Source organism: Lipotes vexillifer, unplaced genomic scaffold (genome assembly GCF_000442215.2).
Source record: "Lipotes vexillifer unplaced genomic scaffold, Lipotes_vexillifer_v1.1 scaffold1069, whole genome shotgun sequence".
NCBI lineage: Eukaryota > Metazoa > Chordata > Mammalia > Artiodactyla > Lipotidae > Lipotes > Lipotes vexillifer.
In genome coordinates, this window is record NW_006787014.1 from 142,526 (window position 1) to 166,930 (window position 24,405).

Sequence of the window (24,405 nt, forward strand, 5' to 3'; positions counted from 1 at the left end):
GGAAAACAGGAAAAGTGGATAATGATGCCATTATTATCCACCGAAACCAGAAAAACTTTTGATCAGGGAGAGTGATTTAAAAAAAGATGGCAGGAAAAGGAAAAGAATTCAATTTCAAGCATAAGATGAATAAAACATCAGTCTCATTAGTAGATTTCAATTTAGAATGGAAGACAAAAACAGGTGACTGTATTAAACTGTGTTTACTTTAGTGTTCACATAATATGTTCTTAATGTACTTTGGCAAACTGGAAACAACCAACATTAACAAAGAGTAACAAATGTGGTTAGTTTATGCGTCCAGTTGTCAATGTACAAGCAGTGATTATTGTACTTCTTGTCATGCATGCATTGATAACAAAATAGCAGCAAAATATATTAATCTAAAGAAAAACAGTAAAGAGTGGGCTCTGTGGTTGAATTTATCAGCACTCTAGAACCTAAAAGAAATAAATGGGAAACAACAAGAAATAAAAAAAAAAAAAAAAAAGAAACATGCCAGATGCCTTTCAGTATTGCTGTGGCTCATGACTATCTTTCTGGAGGTTCCAAATCACATTAACCTTGCGTAACCCATTCATTTGGACTCAGAAAGCTAAGAAGGTAAAGTAAGTGACATTAAAAGAGATATTTATAATAGTAAGCTAGTTCAACAAATGCAAATTCATTGCCTATTCTGTGCCATTTACTGGGCTAGACAATCATTGACTTAGAGGATCTTACTTGCAAATGGGGAAGACTTTCAATAGAGGTTGGAACTTTCTCCACATTTTCTCATTTATCTTTAAATCAATCAATCTATCTCTATATTCATTTCTCATCACTATATTTTTTAAACTTAATTAACAGTAGAGTGATAATCGTTAATATAACTGAACTGTTAACAGGTACCAAACTATTTGTGTGCTATTTAATCTCTCCAATAATTCTGTGAACTAGTTACTACTGTTACCTCCATTTTTGTGTAAGAGGAGCTCAGAGAAGGAAATTTATTTTTGCTTAAAGTCACACAGTGAGTCATTGGTGGAGTGTGGATTTCAACATGGATGTGTCTAATTCCAACCCTTTTGAGATTTAAACCACTATGTTATTGGGAGATAATAAAGATGAATTGTTCCGGACATGTCTCACACACAGCCAAAAATTTCAGCTGTATTTTTTAATACTACGTTTGTCGTAAATTTCACCTTCCTTAGATCGTATTGGCGAGTCTATGTAACGAATGTAAGGAAAAATCTAGAAAGTGCTTAGGGACCTGGGGGGGATTCTATTGTTAAGCAAAGTAGTCACTTCCTTTAACAGCTGGTCACCGTTATGACGCTTGGTCTTTAGAAAAGGATGGTTTCCATAAGTAGGCTTTGATAGGAAAAGTGAATGTGAAATAGTGATTCACTTGCCTCAAAACAGCTTGGTTATGTTGGAAAAAATATTTTTGAATACACATTCCTTAGATATATTCGTTAGGGTTTTTCTTTCTCCTTGAAAATTCTTCTCCCTTTTACCTGGTTAACTTCTCATTTTCACATGCATTATTTCCATTTCCCTCCAGAAGGTACCACTGAACTTCCAAGACCTGGTTAATTTTCTCTCCTCAGTGTAATTAGTTTTTACTCTCAGGCTAGCACTTTATTTTCTTCCACCTTCGTTCCTTCCCTTTCTTGGTCTGTTCATTCATTCATTCTTTGCCTTATTCCTCCTCTCTCTCTTATTATTTATTGGACAAACATTAAATCAGTTTCTCCTATATGCCTGGCATACTTAATTTATTGAAATTGCTCTTTATTTGTGCATGTGTCTGCCAGCCTCTGGGATACTCGAGGGTAGGAATTGTGGCTCCATGATCACTATGTGTCCGGTGCCCAGTGCTTTGTTTGAACCAAGTTGGAGCTATTTGCTAATGAGTACTTCTATCTTGCATGCCACCGATGCACAATTCAGTTATCGTATGTATCATATGTTATACTCTTAATGCAATTATGTAAGTCAGCCTTCTTCTACTGTGGACATTTGATGGCCTGGAAATGGAAGGTCAGAAACCTTCCATTTGTATCTTTATCAATAGAACCTAGCACCGTGTTGAAAACAGTGTAGAAACTTGATTAAAAAACGACTTCTGCTGAATGAATGATAGGATAACCAGCTTGTAGAGCATGTGTTCCTATTAAGATTATTATGTAACCTAGATAAGCCAAGAAATTAGAGGTCGCCATTATGAAAACCTGTTCCTTTAAAAATATTAACAGGAACTATTTAGTAAAATTGTAATAATAAAAACCACATATTTCTCATCTAAATTCATAACGGATTTCCCCTAAAGAATCAGAAACACATAATAAACGGAAAGGGTTTTTTTACCCTTTCCTCATCCAAATTGAATTGTAGTAATCAAATGGGCAGCACTTTTTACACACATTTGAAATGAAAAATATCATAGCAACCTGGAGATAATTAACAATGTGACCAGCTTGAAAGCTGAATTTTTTCTCTTTCTGTAATTTCCTGGAAATGTGGGGCTCCAAAACGTGATTATGAAGAAAGGCATGTGGTGTAGCAGAAAATGGGGGAATCACAGTGCCTGGGCTTGATTTTCCACTAGTTTTGTGACCTTGAGCGACTTATAGAATCTTCCTGGGTCTTAATTAATTCAGCTGTAAAATAATAAAGTCTGCCTCATAGGATTCAAAAGGATAATGCATAAGATAGTTAAAAATACTGGTGACGACACAGCACAGGGAGATCCGCTCGGTGCTTTGTGTCCACCTAGAGGGGTGGGGTGGGGTAGGGTGGGTGGGATGCAAGAGGGAGGGGATGGGGGATATATGTATAGGTATAGCGGATTCACTTTGTTATAAAGCAGAAACTAACGCACCATTGTAAAGCAATTATACTCCAATAAAGATGTTAAAAAAAATATTGGTGATGAAAAGCACTTCTCCCCACGTTTTTATTTACTTATTTATTTAAAGGTAAAAAACTGTCCCAAGAAAAGCAGGACAAACTGAGGAACACAAATGAAGGAAGTATTTATAGGAAGAGAGTAACTCAAAAGCTGGAGTTGTAAAACTTGTCAGTGGTTCTGCCTCCTGGGAGCTCATCCTCCACTCCCTCCCAGCTTCCCACCAACTCCCTTTTGTTTGACTCTGTTCTCTTTTTGCCCCTGAAGTGAAGATACAAAGGTTCCAACCTCCAAAGCAATTAGGTAACTTAGGGAACGAAAGGAACTTCCTAGAGAATGTTCCTATTGACATTAAAAGGTTGATAGGCACTGCCCTCCTTCCATTTTACAGCTTTGCACTTAACATAAATAAGATACATTTCTTTGCGTGAGAAGCAGGAAATCATTCTAACTTTCTGTCATAAAGCTTCCCACTGAGTTACTGTTTGAAAGCCCTGTTGTTTGTGCTTTTTCCTTTTACTTGGGTTTGTTGGAAGGTTGCCAGAGTTGGCAAACCCACCTGAAAGGGTTTCCATGGCTTTAGCTTTGGACTGGGCAGCTAAAGATCTGCTACTTATAACCCATCCCAAATTCTTTGAGAGAAAACAAATTAAAGATTCTTTCTAGGACAGTTTTTGCACGTATCTGGTGGGGAATGGTGTGCAGTGAAAAAGTTGTCTTGGCAGAAGCTTGTAGGGAATTCTCTGAGTGCCTAGCCAAATTGTCGCCTTCCACTATTTTTTCCTCCTTCCTCTTTCAAACCAGACCACATTGCAGTTATCTTCTTTTCTCAGCGAAACAGTGACCTCCTCCTGTTGATTTAAATTTCTGATCTCTTCATTGCCCTTTATCCCCACTACATCATCACAGTCCAAACCACCAACAGATTCACATTGTGACTTGCAAAATTTCCTTACTGTGGTTTTCTCTCTTCCTTCTTTTAAAGTCCCCAATTTAGTCTTTATTTAAAAATTTTATCTTCTAGTATTCAGTATTTAAATAGCTCAAATCGTATGAAGTATTTTAAATTATAAAAATTTTAAATATGCAGGCAAGTGCAGAACAAACGTAAAAATCCAGATTTAACAAATGTTGATATTTTGTCATATTTGTTTCAAACTGCATACACACACAGCTTACAGATATAATTGAAACCTCTCTTGTAAATCCTACCTGACTCCCTCCCATCTCTCGCCAGATGAAACCATCATTCTGAAATCAGTATCCCTTCTACTCATGTTTTTAAACAATATTTACACTTTGCATTTTGACTATGTGCATAATATTTATAAAGCAGTCCATCATGATTGCATTTCCTTTCTTATTCAGTTGTTGGATATTCCTGGAGATAATAATTGCCCTGTTTAAAACTGTTCTCTAGAATGTAAACATCATAAGGGCAGAGAATTTTATGTTTTGGTCAGAGAAAGATTTTCAGCACTTAGAACATTGCTGGGAACAGAGGAAGTGCTAGTTATATATTTGTTGAGTGAATGACTAGATAGATAGCTGAATGAATAAATAATGTCTTTTAATTTCCCTTAGAATAAACTTTAAAATAGTTACCATGGCTTACAAAGCCCTGCAAGAGTTGGCTTTTGCTTGGCTTGCCTGTCTCAGTCCCTCCCCCATGCTCCTGTGCTCCCAGTTCCTCCTCAGTTTCTGTATTCTGTGTCCCAAACACTCTTCTCTTTCATTTGAATCTGGCCAACTTCCATCTGTACTTTAATTCTTGCATGTACACAGTTCCTTGAAGAGGCAACTTTAAACCTCATCTAAGTAGCTACCACTGATACAGGCTCCTACACCATTCTGGTCTTCTCTGTTAACGCTCAGCATCTTATTATTACTTGTCAGTATTTAGGATGATAATCACTTTGAGGGCAGGGGTCCTGTTTATCCTATTCACTGCTAACATGGATACCTGAAGATTGTTAGAGAAAGAATAACTACTTACTGTACTTAATGAAAATAATTTGAATTAGGAATATTGTTAGGTTCTGCCCTCATCCTCCATTTAAAATCTTCTTTATTTCCTTCCTGGTTTTCATGCCTGGTTTTCTTTCTTTCTCTTCTTAATTCCTGCCAATTTATGATGGCTATTAAAAATATGGCTAGCTTAAAATTTATTTTAATGGATATACTGATGAAAATACATACTCTTAATATAACTCAATATTATACGCACATATGTGTGTGTGTATGTGTGTGTGCAAAAAAGTAACTCGCAATCTCACCACTCATAAACATTTTTTCTTAAGGTAATGTTCATTTCAGACATCTTTCTATGAATATATTAAAGTAAATGGCTAAATATGATATAGACATTAATGTCAGTTGATTGCCACTCCTAGTTGTTTTTCTAAACAATTGTTCAATTCTAAGATTTCTAACTGTGCTAACAATCTTATAGAACTGTGCTGGGATCGAATGAATTAACATTTGTAAGATGCTTCAGCGAGTTCCTGGCACACAGGAAACATGTATGTGTTAGTTGCCATTATCACAATGGGGGCACTGACCCAAAGTGACCTGAGCTGTCACGTTATAGGCTGAAGTGGGGTAACTGTAAGCCAGTTGGGTAGAAGAAAGACTTACAGTACCCTCTGAAGCCAGCCCCAAGCATCTCTGTGGCAGGCTTTGGAATAGCTGAAGCCATCAGAGCAGTCTTCTGGCTTAGCTAGCAGTGCCAAATGCCAAGTTACTTTGAATCAGAGTCAATGAGATGGGCTGCAAACAGCTATAGGGTCTTTGGAAAAGTGCTGGAGATCTTAATGAAAGGTTAAATCTCACATACTATCAATGTGGAGCCCTTTTTAGGTTTGGTATTTATTCTCCCTTCTCCCCTCCCACTTTCTTTCCCCTCCCACATCTACACACACACACTCACATGTATGCATGTAGCCAGAGAAAATCATTTCATTCTTCTGTTTGAAAATCTTCACTGGCCTCACACTTGTCTATAGGATAAAGTCCAGACTCCTTAGTTCAAGGCTGTCTTCAGAGCATGGCCCTAATACTTACTTCCGTCTTCATTTACTGCAGATCGACACTCATTTACTGAGTGCCTACTCTGTGTCAGGCATTGTGTTAGATGCCAGGAATGCAAAGGTGATTGAGATATGGTTACGTCCTTGAGAAACTAATGATTCAGTAGGGGATGCAGATAAGGATATAGGCCATTAAAATCCAGTTCGAAAATGATGTAAAGAGGGAAGCAGAATTTGCTTAAGAAATACAGAATAGAGGACTTACTAGTCTAAGTACCACAAAGAAGGTATCATAGAGAAGGTGACATCTGGGCTGAGGAAGGAAGGTGAGCAGGAGTGGAGTAAGGTGAAGGTGAACAAAGTGGAGTAAGTGCATTCCAGGCAAGGAAGGTAACACCTGTACGGACATAGAGGAGTCGAATAGCATTGTGTGTGGATGAGAATTATATGCAGCCCTTGATACTAGAGTGTCAAATGAGATTTATAAAGTGGTGGTGATTGAAATTAGAAAGATCATAGGAGGGTGAGGGAGAGAGGGAATTTTGTATGCCATGTTGAAAAACTTGGACATATCCCACAGAGATATGAAAACACTGGTCAGTGTTGAGCAGTGAAATGCAAGGGACACATCTGTCTTTTGGATACATTATCTAGTAGCAAGATGAAAAACAAACTTGGAGGCCTGTGGCATAAATTTGGGAGTAGGGAAATAAACTGGGGAATTACTGCAATAGTCAAATGTGAGATGATAACTTAGTCAAGGGATGAGTTGTACCGATAAATGGAGAGCAAGGAGGGAGAATATTTAGCAATGCAAATAGGCAGACTTGCTAAGTGACTGGATACGGGTTGCCAAGAAGAGAGAGGAGTTCGGATGACTCACTTCTTTTTGTTTGGAGAAATTAGGAGGATGATGGTGCCATTCATAGCCTCAGCGCTGCACACTTCTCCCAGTAGGATCTTCTTCACTTCTTAGAAAATGAGCTTAAAGATTATGCCTCAAGACTAAACCTTCTCTAATTTCTCCAGGGTTAGGTGTGCCCTTCTCCATTTTTCCGTAATACTTTGCTCATTTCTCACCTACAGCACTGGGTCTACTGCATGGTTACTTATTTATATGCTTTTCTCCTACTAGATCATAAGTTTCTTGGAAACTTAGACTGAATTTTCCATTTCCAGTTTCTGTTACATTTCTGGCACAAACAAAGGCCTTAATTTGTTAAATTAATTCATTCGTACTTGAAGATCTCAAAGACATCTCAAGCTGATCTTGTCTAAAACCCAACTATTGATCCTTATCAAAGAACGCAAATTTTCCTCAAGGCAGAAGATTTGGTAGCCTTACTTAATATCTGTTGCAACCGATTCATCTGTATGTCCTGTTGGTTCTACTCCAAAGTATATCTGAAATCTTCCAGTGCACTGTTTAGCCCAAGATACCAAGAGCTCTTGGTGCCTGCAGTGGCAACCTGCAGTAACCATCCTGCCTTTCTCCCTGCTTCCACTTTCCATCCCTATCCAAATTATTCTCCCTCACAGTAACCAGAGTAATGTTTTAAAATTATACATCCAATCATGTTTTCTTCTTCTGCTACAGTCCCTGCAAAGGCTTCTCATTGTACTTGGTATTAAACACTCAAATCCTGAACCTGTTCTGCAAGGCTATACAGTATATGATTTAGCCCCTGCTACCTTTCTGATCTCTTCTGACATGGTTTTTCCATTGGCTTATCCATTCACATATGCTTTTGCCTCAGTAAGAAATGCCCTTCTCATCATGTTTTGATAGCTATTTCTGTATTTATCATTTAGGTCTCAGCTAATCTTCACTTCTTCAGAGATCTTTTATGACCACAAATTTAAATTATGTCTCCCCTAATATTTTCATTTTTTTTTTTACTCTTATTCTTTTACTTCATACTACTTAACACAATTTGTCCATGCCTGTCTGTATGTGTCTGAGAGAGAGAGAGAGAGAGAGAGAGAGTGTGTGTGTGTGTGTGTGTGTGTGTGTGTGTGAGAGAGAGAGAGAGAGAGAGAGAGAGAGAGAGAGAGAGAGAAATGTCTCTCCCAACAAGATGGTAAGTGATATAAGAACCATGTCTATTTTTAACCCCAATTTCTCCAGCACCTATTATTATAGTGCAAATAGTAATGATAAAATACTTTTCTGTTGAATGAATGAAAAAGCAGACCATGTTCACTGTGATAGTTTTACAAAACATAGGACAAAAAATTACATCTGCATATTCACGTTCAAGGTGCTTAGCCATGTGGATAGTTGAATCTGTGAAATAGTTTTTCAGTTTAATGATAATCCATATTGAAATCAAATTAGAAAAAAGTAAACAAATAGTATAAAGGAAAAGGTCACCAAAAGTGCTCTTCATTTCCCTCACAAGAGAACCAATCATATTTTTTTCTTTCTTACATTTTTACTGTATGTGTGTGTGTGCGTGCGTGTGTGCGTGTGTGTGCTTTAGTTTATCTGTAAACTAAATTTATTAAAGACTTTGTGTTCAGCACTGACTTGGCTCTGGGGATAGCAGGATGTATGAGTATCAGAAAGCTTATCATCTAACGGTGAAAATAGGACACAAATGTTATCACGAGGTACTTGGGTGTTTTATTAAATCAGAATGTTTGAATTTTTTTTTTTTTTAAGAAAAGGAATGTCTTCTGCATAAATACCAATCACTGAAAACAAGTCTTAATGTGAGCTGGCCTCAAAAGGCCCAGAATCACAGGATTTTTAGAACCAGGTTTTTGGAATAAGCTAATACAACTACCATGGATAATCTCTTGTCCTATGAGGGGTTGAGTCTAACACTGATGACGTTATAATTCTCTAGCCTCTAGGAGTTTGTGCTTAATCCACCTCAACTGTAAAACCACTAGGTGACCTGACATACCACGTGGTGGGCCCTCTGCCTGGAATGTCTTTTTCTCTTATTTCCCTGGAAAACTTAGTTTCACAGGTCCCCTCCTCATACTCCATGTCCACAAACCTGTGTCCTTTATTGTAATCACATTTTTACTGTTTACCTCCCTCATTAACTTCTTGACAATAGAGGGCATATCTTCATTTTTACATCTTTATATCGGTGGTAGGCAAATAGGCATCTAATATGCATTTGCTAAATGTTTATTGAAGGAATTGGAAGGAAAGATGGAAGGTATCCTGTTTTCATAATGTAAAGATTAGAAATAGCTATGAAATATCATACTGAGAACACAATGACTATAATTCCTTCACATTTTTGGAGGACAAAACTCCTAAACCAGAACATCACAGAAACAAACAAAAAAAGTAACCCCCCTCCCCAAACTGCCCCCAAACCAAGCAGAGATGAGCCTTACCCTGTGTTGACATTATTTGAAAACTTATTAGTTGGAAGTTTCTAGTTTAGATTAAGGAAAAGCAGTAAGAGAAACAAAGAATTTTAGACCAAATTCTACCTAATTCTGTGCTACCTTTTTGTTCTTGGATATGTCATGGCATATTTTAGTCTCTTCCGTATTAGTCTCTAATACGTCTCTCTCTACACCTCAAATCGCAGTTAACTGGGGCCCTGCTTAGGAACTTCTGGGAATATCCTGAAGATGGACTAAAAATGCCCAGTAGAAAACCTAAGGATTCTGATGCAGTTTGGGGGTGAGGGCAGGAATATAGGCCGATTTCTCCGAGCGATCTAAAGATTTTCATGATTAGCCCAGGTGTTGGGAAGGCATCTGTTCCTAAGGGAATTCTTTGTTGCATAAACAATTCCACCAAGACGAGAAATGCTTGGAGATGTCACCCCGCCTCCTCCCACATCTGTGTCCTTTTTGAGTTGATTTTGGGGGATATACCTGTGCTGACATTGTGATACATGTACCTGTAAGGTCATCAGTGGGCCAGGACCCCAGCTGGCATGCCTTGCAGGTGTACTCATCAAAGACATACTCGTTCTCTTTACAAGGTGTGCAGGTCCAACAGCAGCTGACTTCTCCCTTCCGGATCACCTAAGGCAAATATTTAAAATTTTGATTAGTTTTTCACATAGATAAAAATCCAGCAATCCTTTATTCAAATGTACTGCTTTACAAAGCAGAAGGGGGCTTTCACGTAAGTTATTTCAAATGTTTTCGGATAGGCAGTGTAAGTATTAATATTCTCGTTTTATAATTAAAGAAACAGGCTGAGTTTAAGCAACCAGTCCAACATCATAAAATTTGTTGGTGACAGGCTCAAGAATGAAATTAAGTGCAAATCTTTGGTAATTAGCTTTAGATACCTGTATTAAGCGTCTGTGTTTGTGCTCACATGTAAATATATATACATTTCTGTATGTGTGTATGTAACTGAATTTTTCCCAGAGTTTGTGCCTTTCTTTGCTTCAGATTAAGAACTTTTGCCCTCTGGATTTACCTTGGCTTGCCTCCACTAGCTGAATAATTGTTAGCCAAAAAACCCACATTGCATACCTGCTAAAGTTCAAAAATATATCCATATTGATAAAAAATAATTAGGAATTTATTTTGAATTAAGAGGCAGAAGATGAAGTTTTTTTCTGGAGATCACCTCTTAGACTGTTTCTACTAAAAATCTGGTTCAATAATTCAGCCCATTCCTTCCTATTGTAGTAGTTTTGATTTGCTTGGGATAAGGATGGTTAAGGTCACTGAGACTATTATATACCTCTTCATGTGTTTAATTTTTTTAAGGCCATGGAAAATAATTGAAATAATTTAACAGTTGAAAGAGTCCTAGATATTATTCTTTAGAAATGGATGTCTTTTATTTTTTTTCCACCACTGGTGCATGAATAGCTTCTGTGGAATAGAGACAGCATTCATTAAACATTCCTATAAATAATTAAAACTCTGATTAATAACCAGACGCAGCAGTGGTTACACTTCATATCCTTGTCTTAGAAGCTGACTCTATTAATGACCTTCGATAATAATGTCTAGATATCTATAGCCAAATACAGGTTGTAGGCTGGCCACCCCCCCTTCTGTTTTTTTTTTTTTTTTTTTTCCCGGTATGCGGGCCTTTCACTGTTGTGGCCTCTCCCGTTGCGGAGCACAGGCTCCGGACGCGCAGGCTCAACGGCCATGGCTCACGGGCCCAGCCGCTCCGCGGCATGTGGGATCTTCCCGGTCCGGGGCACGACCCCGTGTCTGCTGCATCGGCAGGCGGACTCTCAACCACTGCGCCACCAGGGAAGCCCCCCCCTTCTGTTTTGTACTGTCCCCTGTGCTGGCTCTTGACATCGCAACAATACAAGTAGGAAATGATGACAAAAGGGCCTGAAACATCCTTTCCCTAAAATAACCAGATCAATTAGGTAAAATTGCTAATTAGACCTGCTTAATCTATTGAAAGCATTCTTCATAAGAATGTTGACTGTTTGCTGGTGATTCAGTGCATGCCATGTCGTGTCATCTCATTGAAACATTGGAACAGCTCTGTATAAGGTGGTTGGTTTTATTTTCTTCATTTTTTTAGGGAGGAAAACTAAGGCGTAGTGATTTCACACAACACGTGGGTGAACGAGGGATCAAATAATGCCTGTTGGACTTCGTGGTCATGCTTATAAATATTGAGCCTTATTGGTCTGTATAAAGATAGAGTTTGTGATATTTTGAAATATGCGGAGGAAAGAATACTGGCTTGAGAATCAAGGGGCACCAAGGTTCTAGTCTTACTTAGAGCCACTAAATAATGTGCAGCCTTGAGCAGTCTCCCAGCTGATCCTGTTTCATCCAACCGAGACTAATGCTTTTAAAATAATACCCGCCTTTATAGAGTTACCTGAGGATTAAACAGAATATCATAATGATTTGGAAACTGTAGAACACTTTAAAAATATTAACTGTTTTATTAGTAATATACATTTAAGTATCCATATAGAGACATGAATTTCATTTTCAGGGTTACTTCAACCACACTTGGTAAAACTGTCATTGGACAGTTAACTAGATTTTGTAATGCAAGGAGACACATTTCAAATGCTGAAGGATTCTTTCTTAGTAGCCTGGCAAACAAAAGCAGTTGCGTTTTTCCTCTTAGAAATGTGCTAACTTTCTGTGATTCAATTTGCATTGCTTTGTAAATTTCAGTTTTTTTACCAGAGTAAGCTCATGCCCTTTTCCAAGATTAATTCCAATATTACAATCTTTTTTTGAATAAATAGTGACAACTTACTGTCTTCTTCTGATCATTCAGAACTGATTTGTTTTACTTTTTTTCATTTGTTATTTATGTTCTGTTTCACACTCATTTTGAATACAGGAGGTGGTGACAGTTCTCTTTCAGATTAATTTCCATTTTTTTCCACTGGTGGCGCGCTGGTTAAGAATCCGCCTGCCAATGCAGGGGACACTGGTTTGAGCCCTGGTCCGGGAAGATCCCACATGCCATGGAGCAGGTAAGCCCGTGCGCCACAACTACTGAGCCTGTGCTCTAGAGCCCACGAGCCACAATAACTGAAGCCCACACACCTAGAGCCCACACTCTGCAACAAGAGAAGCCACTGCAATGTGAAGCCTGAGCACTGCAGCAAAGAGTAGCCCATGTTCGCTGCAGCCAGAGAGAGCCTGCGCACAGCAATGAAAACCCAAAGCAGCCAAAAATAAATAAATAAATAAATAAATAAATAAATAAATAAATAAAATTTAAAAAAAAAAGTGTAAAAAAGCACCCTGGAAGTAGTGATGCTTTCTTTATGAATAACAGTATGTTATGTATTTGAACCTTTGCTAGACTAAGTGTCCTTTCGTGGGCACTGAGTTAACAAATCTGAACAATTCTGTGATGTGTTGATATCATTAGTGAAGCTGTTCAGTGACCTTATTAAACCATATCAAGAAAATGTAGTCAATTCTATAGTTAACGGAGTGAAAATGAGATCTGGTTAGGAGAATAGAATTTGGGATTAAAAAAAGACTCTATAACTATTATAACAAATTAACTAGTATTGAAAATATGATAATAGGGAGTCAGATTCTTCCACTGGGTAAGTTATTCCCAGGAGAAGGGGGTAGAAAACTATATATAAAGAAATCTCTCTTTTTTTTTTTTTTTTTTTTTTTGCGGTACGCGGGCCTCTCACTATTGTGGCCTCTCCTGCTGCGGAGCACAGGCTCCGGACGCGCAGGCTCAGCGGCCATGGCTCACGGGCCCAGCTGCTCCGCGGCATGTGGGGTCTTCCCAGACCGGGGCACGAACCCATGTCCCCTGCATCGGCAGGCGGACTCTCAACCACTGCGCCACCAGGGAAGCCCAACATTCAATATTTTGAAGTTACAGGTTCAAACTATATTTCTGTGAAGGGTCAAAACAGAGACAACTTCCATGTAGTAATTTATACAGACTAATCTTTCTCTGGGAAGAACTGGAAATTATGAATAATTGATATTCTAAGTGAGTCTAAAAAGAATTTCACATGAAGTGTTTAACTGCAAGATGATTGGCCAAGATGCAGACCGTCACTGAATATTAAGAGTCAGCAACCTTTTTCTGCAGAGGACCAGATAGTAAATACTTTAGGCTTTGTGGTTGATAGCCAGGGCTGATTGAGGCTACCTCTATAATGTTTCTTTCAAATACCTCCCCTACCCCCTTTCCATTCTCACTGTTTCTTCCATAATTCAGGGACCTTTTCACCACTATCACAGTGTCCTTCTAACTTGTCTCTTCTTTCTTTATTTATGTTTCATAACTCTACCCATGCATCTTCACCTATTATATGTCAGCATCTTGGTCAAAATTATTCTCAGACTCCTGGCTAATAAAAAATTAAGTTCAGCCTGTTTAGTATGGCATCCAAAACTCTCCGCAAATGTGGCTTCAATCTATCATTGCAACTTTCTCTTTTATAATAACCATTTAGAGCAACGCCCCCTAGATTATTCACTGTTATTCCAGAACAGTCTGACTACTTCTGTACCTTTCCTGTTATTATTCCCTCTACATAAACGCTCATTTCCCTCCATCTCTCTCTGAAGTCATATCCATTTTTCATGTTTCAGTGTCTGACATTTTATTCAGAAGAAATCTGTCCCTTTTTTAAAAAAAAATTTTTATTGCACCTTTACTGCACCATGTACATGGCACTGTACTATTTGACATATAGTAACTCATTTTTAAAAATATATATTTATTTATTCGGTTGTGCTGGGTCTTAGTTGCGGCAGGCAGGCTGCTTAGTTGCGACTCCTGGGCTCCCTAGTTGTGGCATGCAGGTTAGTTAGATGTGGTATGCAAACTCTTAGTTGTGGCATGCGTGTGAGATCTAATTCCCTGACTAGGGATCAAACTCGGGGCCCCTGTATTGTGAGTGTGGAGTCTTATTAACCACTGCACCACCAGGGAAGTCCCTGTCTCTTTCTTTTGTATGAACTTATTTAGCTCCCTTTTTTTTCTTTCTTAATGAAGTCATCACATTTTACATGACATTACTTATCTGTGCCCATGATATTTTTCTTCATCTACGCTATAAATCTTCTAAGAGTAAATGTGTCTGACTTATTTTTGTAAATTAAGTAACAAATAGTTTTGTAATATAAACAAATAGTTTTGTAATGTAAACTATTACATTAGTAGGAGTTGGGTATATATTTAAGTTAGTTAGAAATTGATGTAGTTTCCAGCTGTGAACTATTTATTCCCAGGAAGCATGTCTTTAAAGGCCTACATGAGTAGAAAGGGTGTGGGCATGACTCATCAATTGGTTCAGCCAGTCCAACTACTAAGACTATTGTGGGTTTTACTAGATATCACAAGGAATTAATGAGAAAAGAATTAAAAAAAAATTTCTTCTAAAAATTAGAAGCTTACAGTGGAAAAGGCAAAACAAATATCTAAACTTGTTAAAAACAGTCAATGCTAATGAATACTTTTGAACTTACAACAAAAATTAAAGAAACACAGACTCCACTTTACCTTTATCTGGCCTTTCTCACATGGTTCACTGCACACGGATCTGATGATGTGGCTTTTCTTGGCCCATACTTCATCATCATCCATTTTTAATTCTCCGTTGTCCCAGCTTCCAACATTGATATAATCAAAATAATCTTTTCCCATTTCCTTGAAATTCATTATTTCATACCTTAGGAACAAGAATATAATAATTATTCAGCTAACAATATAAATATTCAGCTATGAAGAAGCAGTAGATTTCTGTCCTCCAAAATGTACCTATTGTCATAATGGTGACACTGGAATTTTCCATGACAGTACACTTTAGAATAACAAAAAGCCTGTCTGTTTCACTTTCTCTTCAGAGACCTTTTTTTTTTTTTTTTTTAACTTTCAAGCTTATACCTGAAATAGAAAATAATCCCATGTGAGAAGGTGACTTGACCTCAGCATGATGAAAGACAGTTTTGGAATAACTTCAAGAAGTTTAAACAAGTACTACTTTTAGGCTTCTTAAAGAGATAGCAAGGTTTTCATCTCCACTCCTTTGCTAATAACCAAGGGAGAATTTTGGTAAATCTTTAATCTTGTCTTCAGCTTTAGGGAATGAGGAGGTAATTTGGATACGACCTGATTTTACCTTTCTCATTTTACCCTTTATCAATGGCTAAACTCCTTGTATAAAGATACTTTCAGGAATGATGTTTAAAATAATTCTGAAAATCGATAGCTTCTAAAGCACCTCATGCAATGTAAAAATGCTGGAAGATACTAGAACCTCGTGAATTCTCAGACTTTATATGGGGATAGAGATGTAAAGAGGGAAAGTTAATGTGATTATTTATAAGATTTTACACACACACACACACACGCACACACACACACACACACGCACGCATGCACGCACATTTCCAGAGAAGCTTTCTGAAATAATTTTCCAATCTGAGGACACTGGATGAGCAATACCACCACTGTCAGTTCCTGTAGACATATCTGTAGGTATGTCTTAGGTATACAGTGTCTTCACATAGTACCCTGTGCTTTTATTTTCCAGGGCTTTTAGGATTGGTAGACGGGTTCTTCTAAATGCTTCCTTCAACCTCCATGCTCAGCATGTTGAGCTAGCTGAAAATTGATACGTATGGAACACTTTCTAGCTTTTGGGTTCAAGTGACCAGATTACCAGTGCTTAGTACAGAAGTGCTAAGAACAAAGCTGACATCAATCTATTTGGAGCTAAGTTGAAAATGATACTATTCTGTTTTCACTCCCAATCACATTTTTTACTGTAGTGTTTTTTCCAGAATGTTGACTTATTCTTAAGTTTGGTTAGCTGTTCAGTGTTATCCTACAGTGTTTTATTTGCAGTCAGTAACAATTTTGAGTAACTGTCTAAATTCCACCTCTAAAAGTACCAATCTGTAGGATACAGAGCTGAGTCTTACACATTTCCACCCTGTCACGCTACTAAGCGTGCGTTGAGTTGAGATATTCGAACACAGAGCACTGAGGTAAAAAGAACTCATACATTATGGCATTGGCTACTTTGGCCTCTAAGGCTTCAAAAGGTGACTGACTGCCTGTGAGCAAATGACCTTTGAACGTTGAACGTTCTAGGCTGGGAGAAAGAAAGAAATGTTAGTGTCCGGAAGATTTTTTTTCTTTGCTGCTACTGATTTGAAGAGATATGAAGAGAGTTTCATTGCTCACCCCCAAATGAGCCATCAACCCATTTCTACCAGTTGTTAACTTAACTTTGACGAGGTCTAGTCCAAACTGTCAGTTGTACAGATAATGGACCTGAAACTTGGTGAGGTAATGAGTGATACCAGATTGGAGAGAATGCAAGTCTATACTCACTCTTAATACTTCAAGTCTGCTGTTGGTTCTTTTCCGTTAGACTACTCCAAATAAACTCAATAGAGCTAAAAGATCAACTTCCGCTGCTTAACTGTTGTAGAAATCTGTTTTATATTGGAGAAATGGTAGAAAGTCAAGGGATCCAATTTTTGAAAAATAAACATGATAACTCTATAGAATGGAAGATGTCATATTTGACAGGGAAGTGATTTTGAGAAAAGTTAAACCTTAATTTTGGTTCAAACCAATCAACCTACTTTAAATTTATTACAGATACTGAATCCTCCCTTTGGAATTAGCCCTTAGATTTATGGTAATTATTTCTTACTTACCAGACAACCACAGAAATATTATCATTAGTGGTTGTAGCTGTGAAAATACAACATGACTGTAAAAATCTTTGGTAGCAGTACATGAAAAAAAGAAATAGCTGAGAATAATTCTCTGTAAAAGAAGACCCCTCCTCCCTTCTCTTGTCAATTAATATGAATTCTTTTAGTTTTCAGAGATAGGATATAGATTTTATTCTTCATCAAAAGTGAGAGTGAGGGTTTGAAAAATACTCTTATTTAAATTTTAGATAAGAATTAAAGTACATAATGGCTTTCTGCTGTTGTAACCCATTGTTTAATTCTCTCTCATTCTCACTCTTATTCTCTCACCCTCTCTCACTGGGCCCCCTGGTTTCTCAATCTCTGCTCCTGAACCTTCTGTCTCATCACTGAGTGTAGGTTTGTGTAATCTGTCTTCTTTAATACCTCTTCCTTCTTTCCCCCTTCTCTCTGGCTCCCCACGTCTGTCTCTTCCTTAACTGGCCACAGTTTAGAGTTGAAATACACTGAAAATTTGTCCAAATGAATTTCCTAAAGTGTTCAAAAAAACAAACAAACAAACAGATAAAATATATTGCAACCAAAAAGAAAAAAGTTCACTTAAAAGCACAAAATAATGATTAGTGATGTTGAGCATCCTTTCATGTGTTTGTTGGCTATCTGTATATCTTCTTTGGAGAAATGTCTATTTAGGTGACCACCTAGAGGGGTGGGATAGGGAGGGTGGGAGGGAGACGCAAGAGGGAGGAGATATGGGGATATATGTGTATGTATAGCTGATTCACTTTGTTATAAAGCAGAAACTAACACACCATTGTAAAGCAATTATACTCCAGTAAAGATGTTTAAAAAAAAAAAAAAAGCACAAAATAGAAACTAGAGGAAGGCAGGGTTCAGTTGAAGAGAAATAAAGAACTTTCCGAGTGGTTATAACTCTGAAAATTAGAGCAGCCTTCTTCAGAAGATCGTGAGGTTCTCTTTACCCAAGGGGCTGAAGCAAGGTTGTTGTCAGGGAAACTGAAACATCATTTGGGGGAAGGGACTATGGAGAGTACTAGATTTATATGACCCTTAAGGTCCTCTCAGTCTGCAGTTCTGAGGCTAAGGTGCTTTTTTAAGTCCTTCTGTGGACAGAGCCACATATTAAGAATCTGTGTGCAAACCAGGTCAGTATCTGTAAATTTCTAGTGTTCCAGCCTTATTTTCTACTTGTCATATCTGTTTTTGTCCATCTTTTCTTCTTTTCCCGCCTTATTTTGTATTAGCCAATTTTTTTAAGCATTCTTCTCTTGGTTTTTTAGTTATTTCTCTTGTATTAAAATTTTAACTGCCCAAGGGATTTAATAGGCATTCTTAATTTATTATTAATTAATAATAATTAATAATATTAATATAATTAATTATATTAATTATTAATTATTCTTAATTTAACTTATTCTACTTAAAGTAATGTTGTGTCACTTAATGTAAAATATAAGAAACTTGCCCCTGTATACTTTTATACCCCATTCCTTTATGCCACATTGTCAAATGTTTTACATCCCCATACTTATAAACCCCACGATATAATGTTAACATTTTTGCCTTAAATAGTCAGTTGTACTTAGGCTGATGTTGACTCTCCACGTTTCCTCTGCCCATTTATGGTCAGTCCTAGGCAACAGCTAGGCTTGTTAAACCTTAGTTGTCAGTGGATTCTCTGTATATCTATTGGGGGTCAGAAAACTTTTGCTATAAAGGGACAGACAGTAAATATTTTAGGCCTCTGTTGAAACTACTCAACACTGTGAGTGTAGCATGACATAGCTACAGATAGTCTCTAAATAAATGAGAGAGACTGTGTTCCAGTAAAACCTTATTTACCAAAACAGATAGCAGACCCGATTTGGCCTGTAGATCATAGCTTGCCAACCTGTGGTCTGTCCCCTTGATGGCAAACAGTAAAGGTCCATATTTCTTATCTATAATTCCTGAAATCCTTAGAGCTCTGAAAACCATAAGTTTTTTCATAACTCACTTGGCAGCAAAACATGACCCATTCTCAACTTATCTAGTGACAGAACTTGATCCACACTGTCATGAGACTATTTATACTCTATTTATCACACTTCCTATGAATATTCACATTTTGCTGTAGAAATATTAATGCGTTGTTTAAGAAGTGTGCTCCACGGCATGCAGGAGGCATTGTATGACTTCTGGAAAATCAAAAATTCAGAATTGCAGCTCTATTTACAATAGCCAGGACATGGAAGCCACCTAAGTGTCCATCGACAGATGAATGGGTAAAGAAGATGTGGCACATACATACAATGGAATATTAGCCATAAAAAGAAACGAAATTGAGTTACTTGTAGTGAGGTGGATGGACCTAGATAGAGTCTGTCATACAGAGTGAAGTAAGTCAGAAAGAGATAAACAAATACCGTATGCTAACACTATATATATGGAATCTCAAAAAAAAAAAAAAAAAGGTTCTGAAGAACCTACGGGCAGGACAGGAATAAAGAGGCAGACGTAGAGAATGGACTTGACACGGGGACAGGGAAGGGTAAGCTGGGACGAAGTGAGAGAGTGGCATGGACATATATACACTACCAAGTGTAAAATAGCTAGCTAGTGGGAAGCAGCCGCATAGCACAGGGAGATCAGCTCAGTGCTTTGTGAGTATCTAGAGGGGTGGGATATGGAGGGTGGGAGGGAGACGCAAGAGGGAGGGGACATCGATATATATGTATGCATATAGCTGATTCACTTTGTTATAAAGCAGAAACTAACACACCATTGTAAAGCAATTACACTCCAATAAAGATGTTAAAAAACAAAAAGCTCATTACAGTAAAAAAAAAAAAAAAAAAAAAAAAATTAGAATTCTGTAAAACACTTGACCCAAGGGTTTCGTTAAAGATGTATGTACTGATAGTAGTCTGATTATGTGAGGCTTAAAAACAGTGATTAAATTTGACTCTCTAACTATCCAGAGGTATGTGTGCCAGAGTGAGTTGTCACCTCTCCCAGCTTCCTCTCTTTAGGATCTTCTTCTTGTGACTCTGGCATTTTAGGGGAACCCCTAATCACCCTAGTCTCCTCTGGTTCATTGCCCAGGTTGGAATGTCTTTGATCCAGCTGAGGTGCAACTTCTACTCCAGAGCAATAACAACGTAGTGCCTACAAATACATTTCTAGGAGAATAGTGCTGTTTTGATTTTGATACTGTAATTGGCAGTCTGTTGTACAGGGTCAGGAATTGAAGCCCACAAGACTGAGTTAGAATCTTGACTCTTTCATGTATTAGACTGTCTTTGGGCATGTCATTTCATCTTTGTAATCCTCAGTTGTGAGCCTTTGGCTAGAAAAGAACATGATAATATTACTTACCTCATAGGATTAAAATATAGAGGATTTAGCTAAGTACTTGGCTAAGAAAACACATGGCAAATATTAGTTATAATTATTTTGTAACTATAACTGGATTAATTGGAAAAACAGAAAAGTTGCAAAGCACCTTTTCCTGAGTTTGGCTTATGCCCTCAGAGGCAGATTCTGATCATTTATTAGTGGGTTAATGTAATACCCAGCCTTAGTAATGCATGAAAAGTCTCTAAATAACTGTGAGTTTCCCGAAATTGTTTGCAGAATTTTATGGATATTGTCCTTGAGGGAATATCTATAAATTTCATTTAACTTAAAGAGATTCATGTTCCCCCAATGGTTAAGAACCAATGTCCTAAATGTACCCCATTCCAGCATATTTGGAGGATTGTGAATGAGATAGTGATGTTCTGATCTATTAAGGTTTCCCTTAATAGAGGAATAGAGCTGAGCCATTTCTTCACTGTCTGGTTTGTGGAACTGGCTTGGGTACATGACATGAAAACCGTTTGAACCGATGGAACTGCAGTCAACAAAGTCTATGAACAAATCCCAAGGTGATGTCAGTGATGTAGGGGTGCACACAGGAATAATAAATCCATGTGAAGATATCAGAGCCTAGGCTTTGACCTGAGCCTAAAGACTGAGCTCATTCATTGACCTGCCCTAAGAAGTCTTACAACAAATGTGAAGTGCCCTATGGCCCTGGGAAAATGCTTGTATTCCTGCCCCCACTCCCATGAATGTACTGAATAGCCAAAAAGTAGAAAACAATATTTGAAAAATCTTATCTTGACAAACAGCTTGCTTGGAGCAATACTCTTCAACTCTCTAAAATAGAGAAAATATCCATCTTTCCTCTTGGCTGCATGACTTGGAACTGCTGTCACTTAAAAAGTTTGGCTCGTGAGACAGTAACAGCTGCATCAGGGACAAACTCCAGTTCACATCAGGAATATGGAAACAAGCTAGACCAAGGTGGCTGGTACAACGTGTGGGCACATGGCATGTGAGTCATGGGAGGGACTCATGGGACCTTCTCTTGGCAGAATCAGCTGCAAAAAGAGTGTAAACACACCCTCTCCAAGCACACCTGTCAAGCAAAAGCTGTTGCTGGAAAAATACCAGGGATTTTACAGCAGGCGACCAAAGGACCCTGATTGTCCTAATGCAGGGCGGATTAAAGACCCAGCCCTGCTACAAGTCAGAATATCATTTCAATGACGTTATCCCTCATGGATTAAAAGTCTCATGTGAAGAGTCACTTAAGAATTTAGAGTCTGGACTTTGGTGTTGAACACATCACAGCTGTTGCCAAAGATGCAGTGACTTCCTCAGTCAAAATCCTTCCTCTCCAAAGCATCTGTCTCCTTGGCCATCAAATGGGGACCAGGGAAGCGCCTGCCTCAAGGATTTGTTGTGAGGATGATATGAGGTAATACTTTTAGACCAGCTGGAATAGGGTCTATCACATAAGCAGTGTCAGACAAACATTAGCTCTTATTATTCGAAAGGACTGTGATAAGAAACACGTGCTGATAAATAAACACACAAAGAAGGCAAAAAAAAAGAATTTAGAGTCGGAGATAGATGTGAATACTGGTAAGTTCTAGGTACTTAATGACTTCCCTGGAGGCTGACCTATAACTATGAGTAAGTTCATATTTCTCAAGTTCCTCTCTATAAATAATGAAAGGTAAAATTTCAGAGAGAAAGGCAATTTAGTCCTCAAGAAGGGAGAAAGTGTTCCAGCTGGAGGATACTAAAATAAAATGACTCGTAACTTACTGTAGGTACAGCAAACAATATAATAACACCTCAGCCCTATTTCTGGATTACCAGAAATGGAATTGTTCCTGTTTCAGAATAGTTCTGTGGCCTAAGAAGAGATCAGAATACATGGAATAACATGGCAAACATGTACAGGGAAACCATAGAGCCGGCTTTTAATTATCTATGATAATGTGAGGCTCCTGCCTCTAAGTTTGAGTCTCTGAAATGTGATGATTCCAAGAGCACGTTTTAGACATCAGCATTAATATTTTTTCCTGGCCACAGGAAATGGGGCTTCCCCTCTCTGTCTTTACTCACTTTGTGATATCAGAACTAGCCAGGCATGGCCAGGAAGCCTAGATAACCACAAAGGAGAGAAACGGGCTCCTGAGGATCAAGAGAGAGCTTGATCAGGCTCTATTGTCTAGAGGTGAATTGTGACAATACCTTCCTGGAGAGTCTCCATTCTCATCAAATAGGATCATATCTCCAGAAACCCCGGTAAAATTGGTTTTCATCAGGGAGTCCAAAAGCTTCCGTCCATCGATTGGCTTCATGGCGTCACAGAGGCCTGCATATCCTGGACAGAGGGACATCTGCATGTTGTGGAGCCCATAGGCCATGGAATAGATCGCATTGATCACAAATCCCATTTTGGAGTCTTGAACATGATGTGTTCTCAGAGTCAGAGAACCTGTTGGAAAACAAATTAGGGATTAACTTTGAAATTTATTTCTACTATAGCTATCTCTATGGATTCTGAATAATTTGAGAGTACACTGGAACAATTTATCAGAGTTAAAACCAGAGGAAATACTAAGAACAGGTGCCAAAATAGTATGCCTAATAATTGTCTTCTATACCCAATTTTTTCCCCCAAGACCTAAAAGACAGAGCTGAATCCTCACCAGTACCAAGATTCACTTCCTCTATTACCACACTCTAGGGATAAATGCAGGACAGCACTCCATTTCTGTACCACAAGATTTATCTTAAGGACAGATTAATCTCCCAAGTATTCAGCTGTGATAATATCCTCCAAAATCTCCTTGGTTTAGATATCCTCCAAAAATCTCCAGTTTCCAAAAAAAAAAAACAAACAAACAAACTCCAGTTTCCAAATTATTAAGTCTTAGTTGAGCAAAGTAGATCCCCTACCATCTTGCCTCAACTTACCTATTGGGATTTATCACCCATCATTTCCTACCTCAAAGCATATGTGCCCTATACACTGACCTATTTAGAAATTCTGAAATATAATATTTAAGCCCTATTAATTCATTCATTAATTAAATAAAATTATTGGAGTCTGAGTATACATAAAGCTCTGTGTATGATGATCTAGGGAAAATACAAAGGTGAACTGGACATGGATTCTGCACTTAAGAGGAAACATGTTCAGTAATAGAGAGAAATTACATAGCTACATTAAAGGTAGAAGGTGATAAATCTGTAATAGATGTGGAGTTAAAATCTATAGAGGCCCAAAGAGGGAGTGATCCCTTTCAGTGGAAGCCCAAAGAGGAAGCCATCTCTTCCAGTGAAGGGCTCTTGGGAATGTTTCATTAAAGAACTAACATTTGGTATGAGTTACTGATTAAACAAATATGGAATGAGTGCCTGTTAGTTCTGACTGCTCAGAACTTGCTGGAAGTGTGGGACATAATGTAGAATAAGATAGACATGATTATTGCTCTTGTTTACTTAGGGTCTAGAGGGCAGAAGGGCATTTAAGCAGGCTAAGTGCTAGGGCAGGACTGAATAGGGAGGGGCACTAGACCAAGAAACTCACTGAAGCTGAGCATTTTGGTTGAGTATCAGCTGGATGAAGAGTGGAGGAAAGCATGTTTGCAGGTTCATAGATGGGGTAGAGCACACTATGTTTGGGAAACTTTAAGAAGGTTGGAATGTTTGCAACATGGGGTAGGAGGCAGGACAATGGGGAGAACTGAAGTAGCAGAGGAAGGCAGGATTGCATTGGCCAGATTAAGATCACTGTACTTTATCATAAGCACTGGGATCCTTTGTAGTGCTTAAAATAGGAAGGAATGGGCCTCCCTGGTGGCGCAGTGGTTGAGAGTCCGCCTGCCGATGCAGGGGATACGGGTTCGTGCCCCGGTCCGGGGGGATCCCACGTGCCGCGGAGCGGCTGGGCCCGTGGGCCATGGGCGCTGAGCTTGCGCATCCGGCAACGGGAGAGGCCACGACAGTGAGAGGCCCACATATCGCAAA

At 38.3% G+C, this 24,405-nt stretch overlaps 1 protein-coding gene across 4 annotated transcripts in view; it reads right to left on the reverse strand.

The window, feature by feature from the left end:
* Positions 1-24,405, reverse strand: part of GRM5 (glutamate metabotropic receptor 5) — a 554,676-nt gene that overhangs the window by 73,878 nt on the left and 456,393 nt on the right. For all 4 annotated transcript variants that reach the window (XM_007459683.1, XM_007459685.1, XM_007459684.1 and 1 more), the window contains 3 exons: positions 22,621-22,867; positions 14,858-15,026; positions 9,804-9,930 (listed from right to left, as the gene is read on the reverse strand). In XM_007459683.1, the coding sequence (XP_007459745.1) occupies positions 9,804-9,930; positions 14,858-15,026; positions 22,621-22,867 (543 nt within the window). The remainder of the gene's footprint in view (positions 1-9,803; positions 9,931-14,857; positions 15,027-22,620; positions 22,868-24,405) is intronic.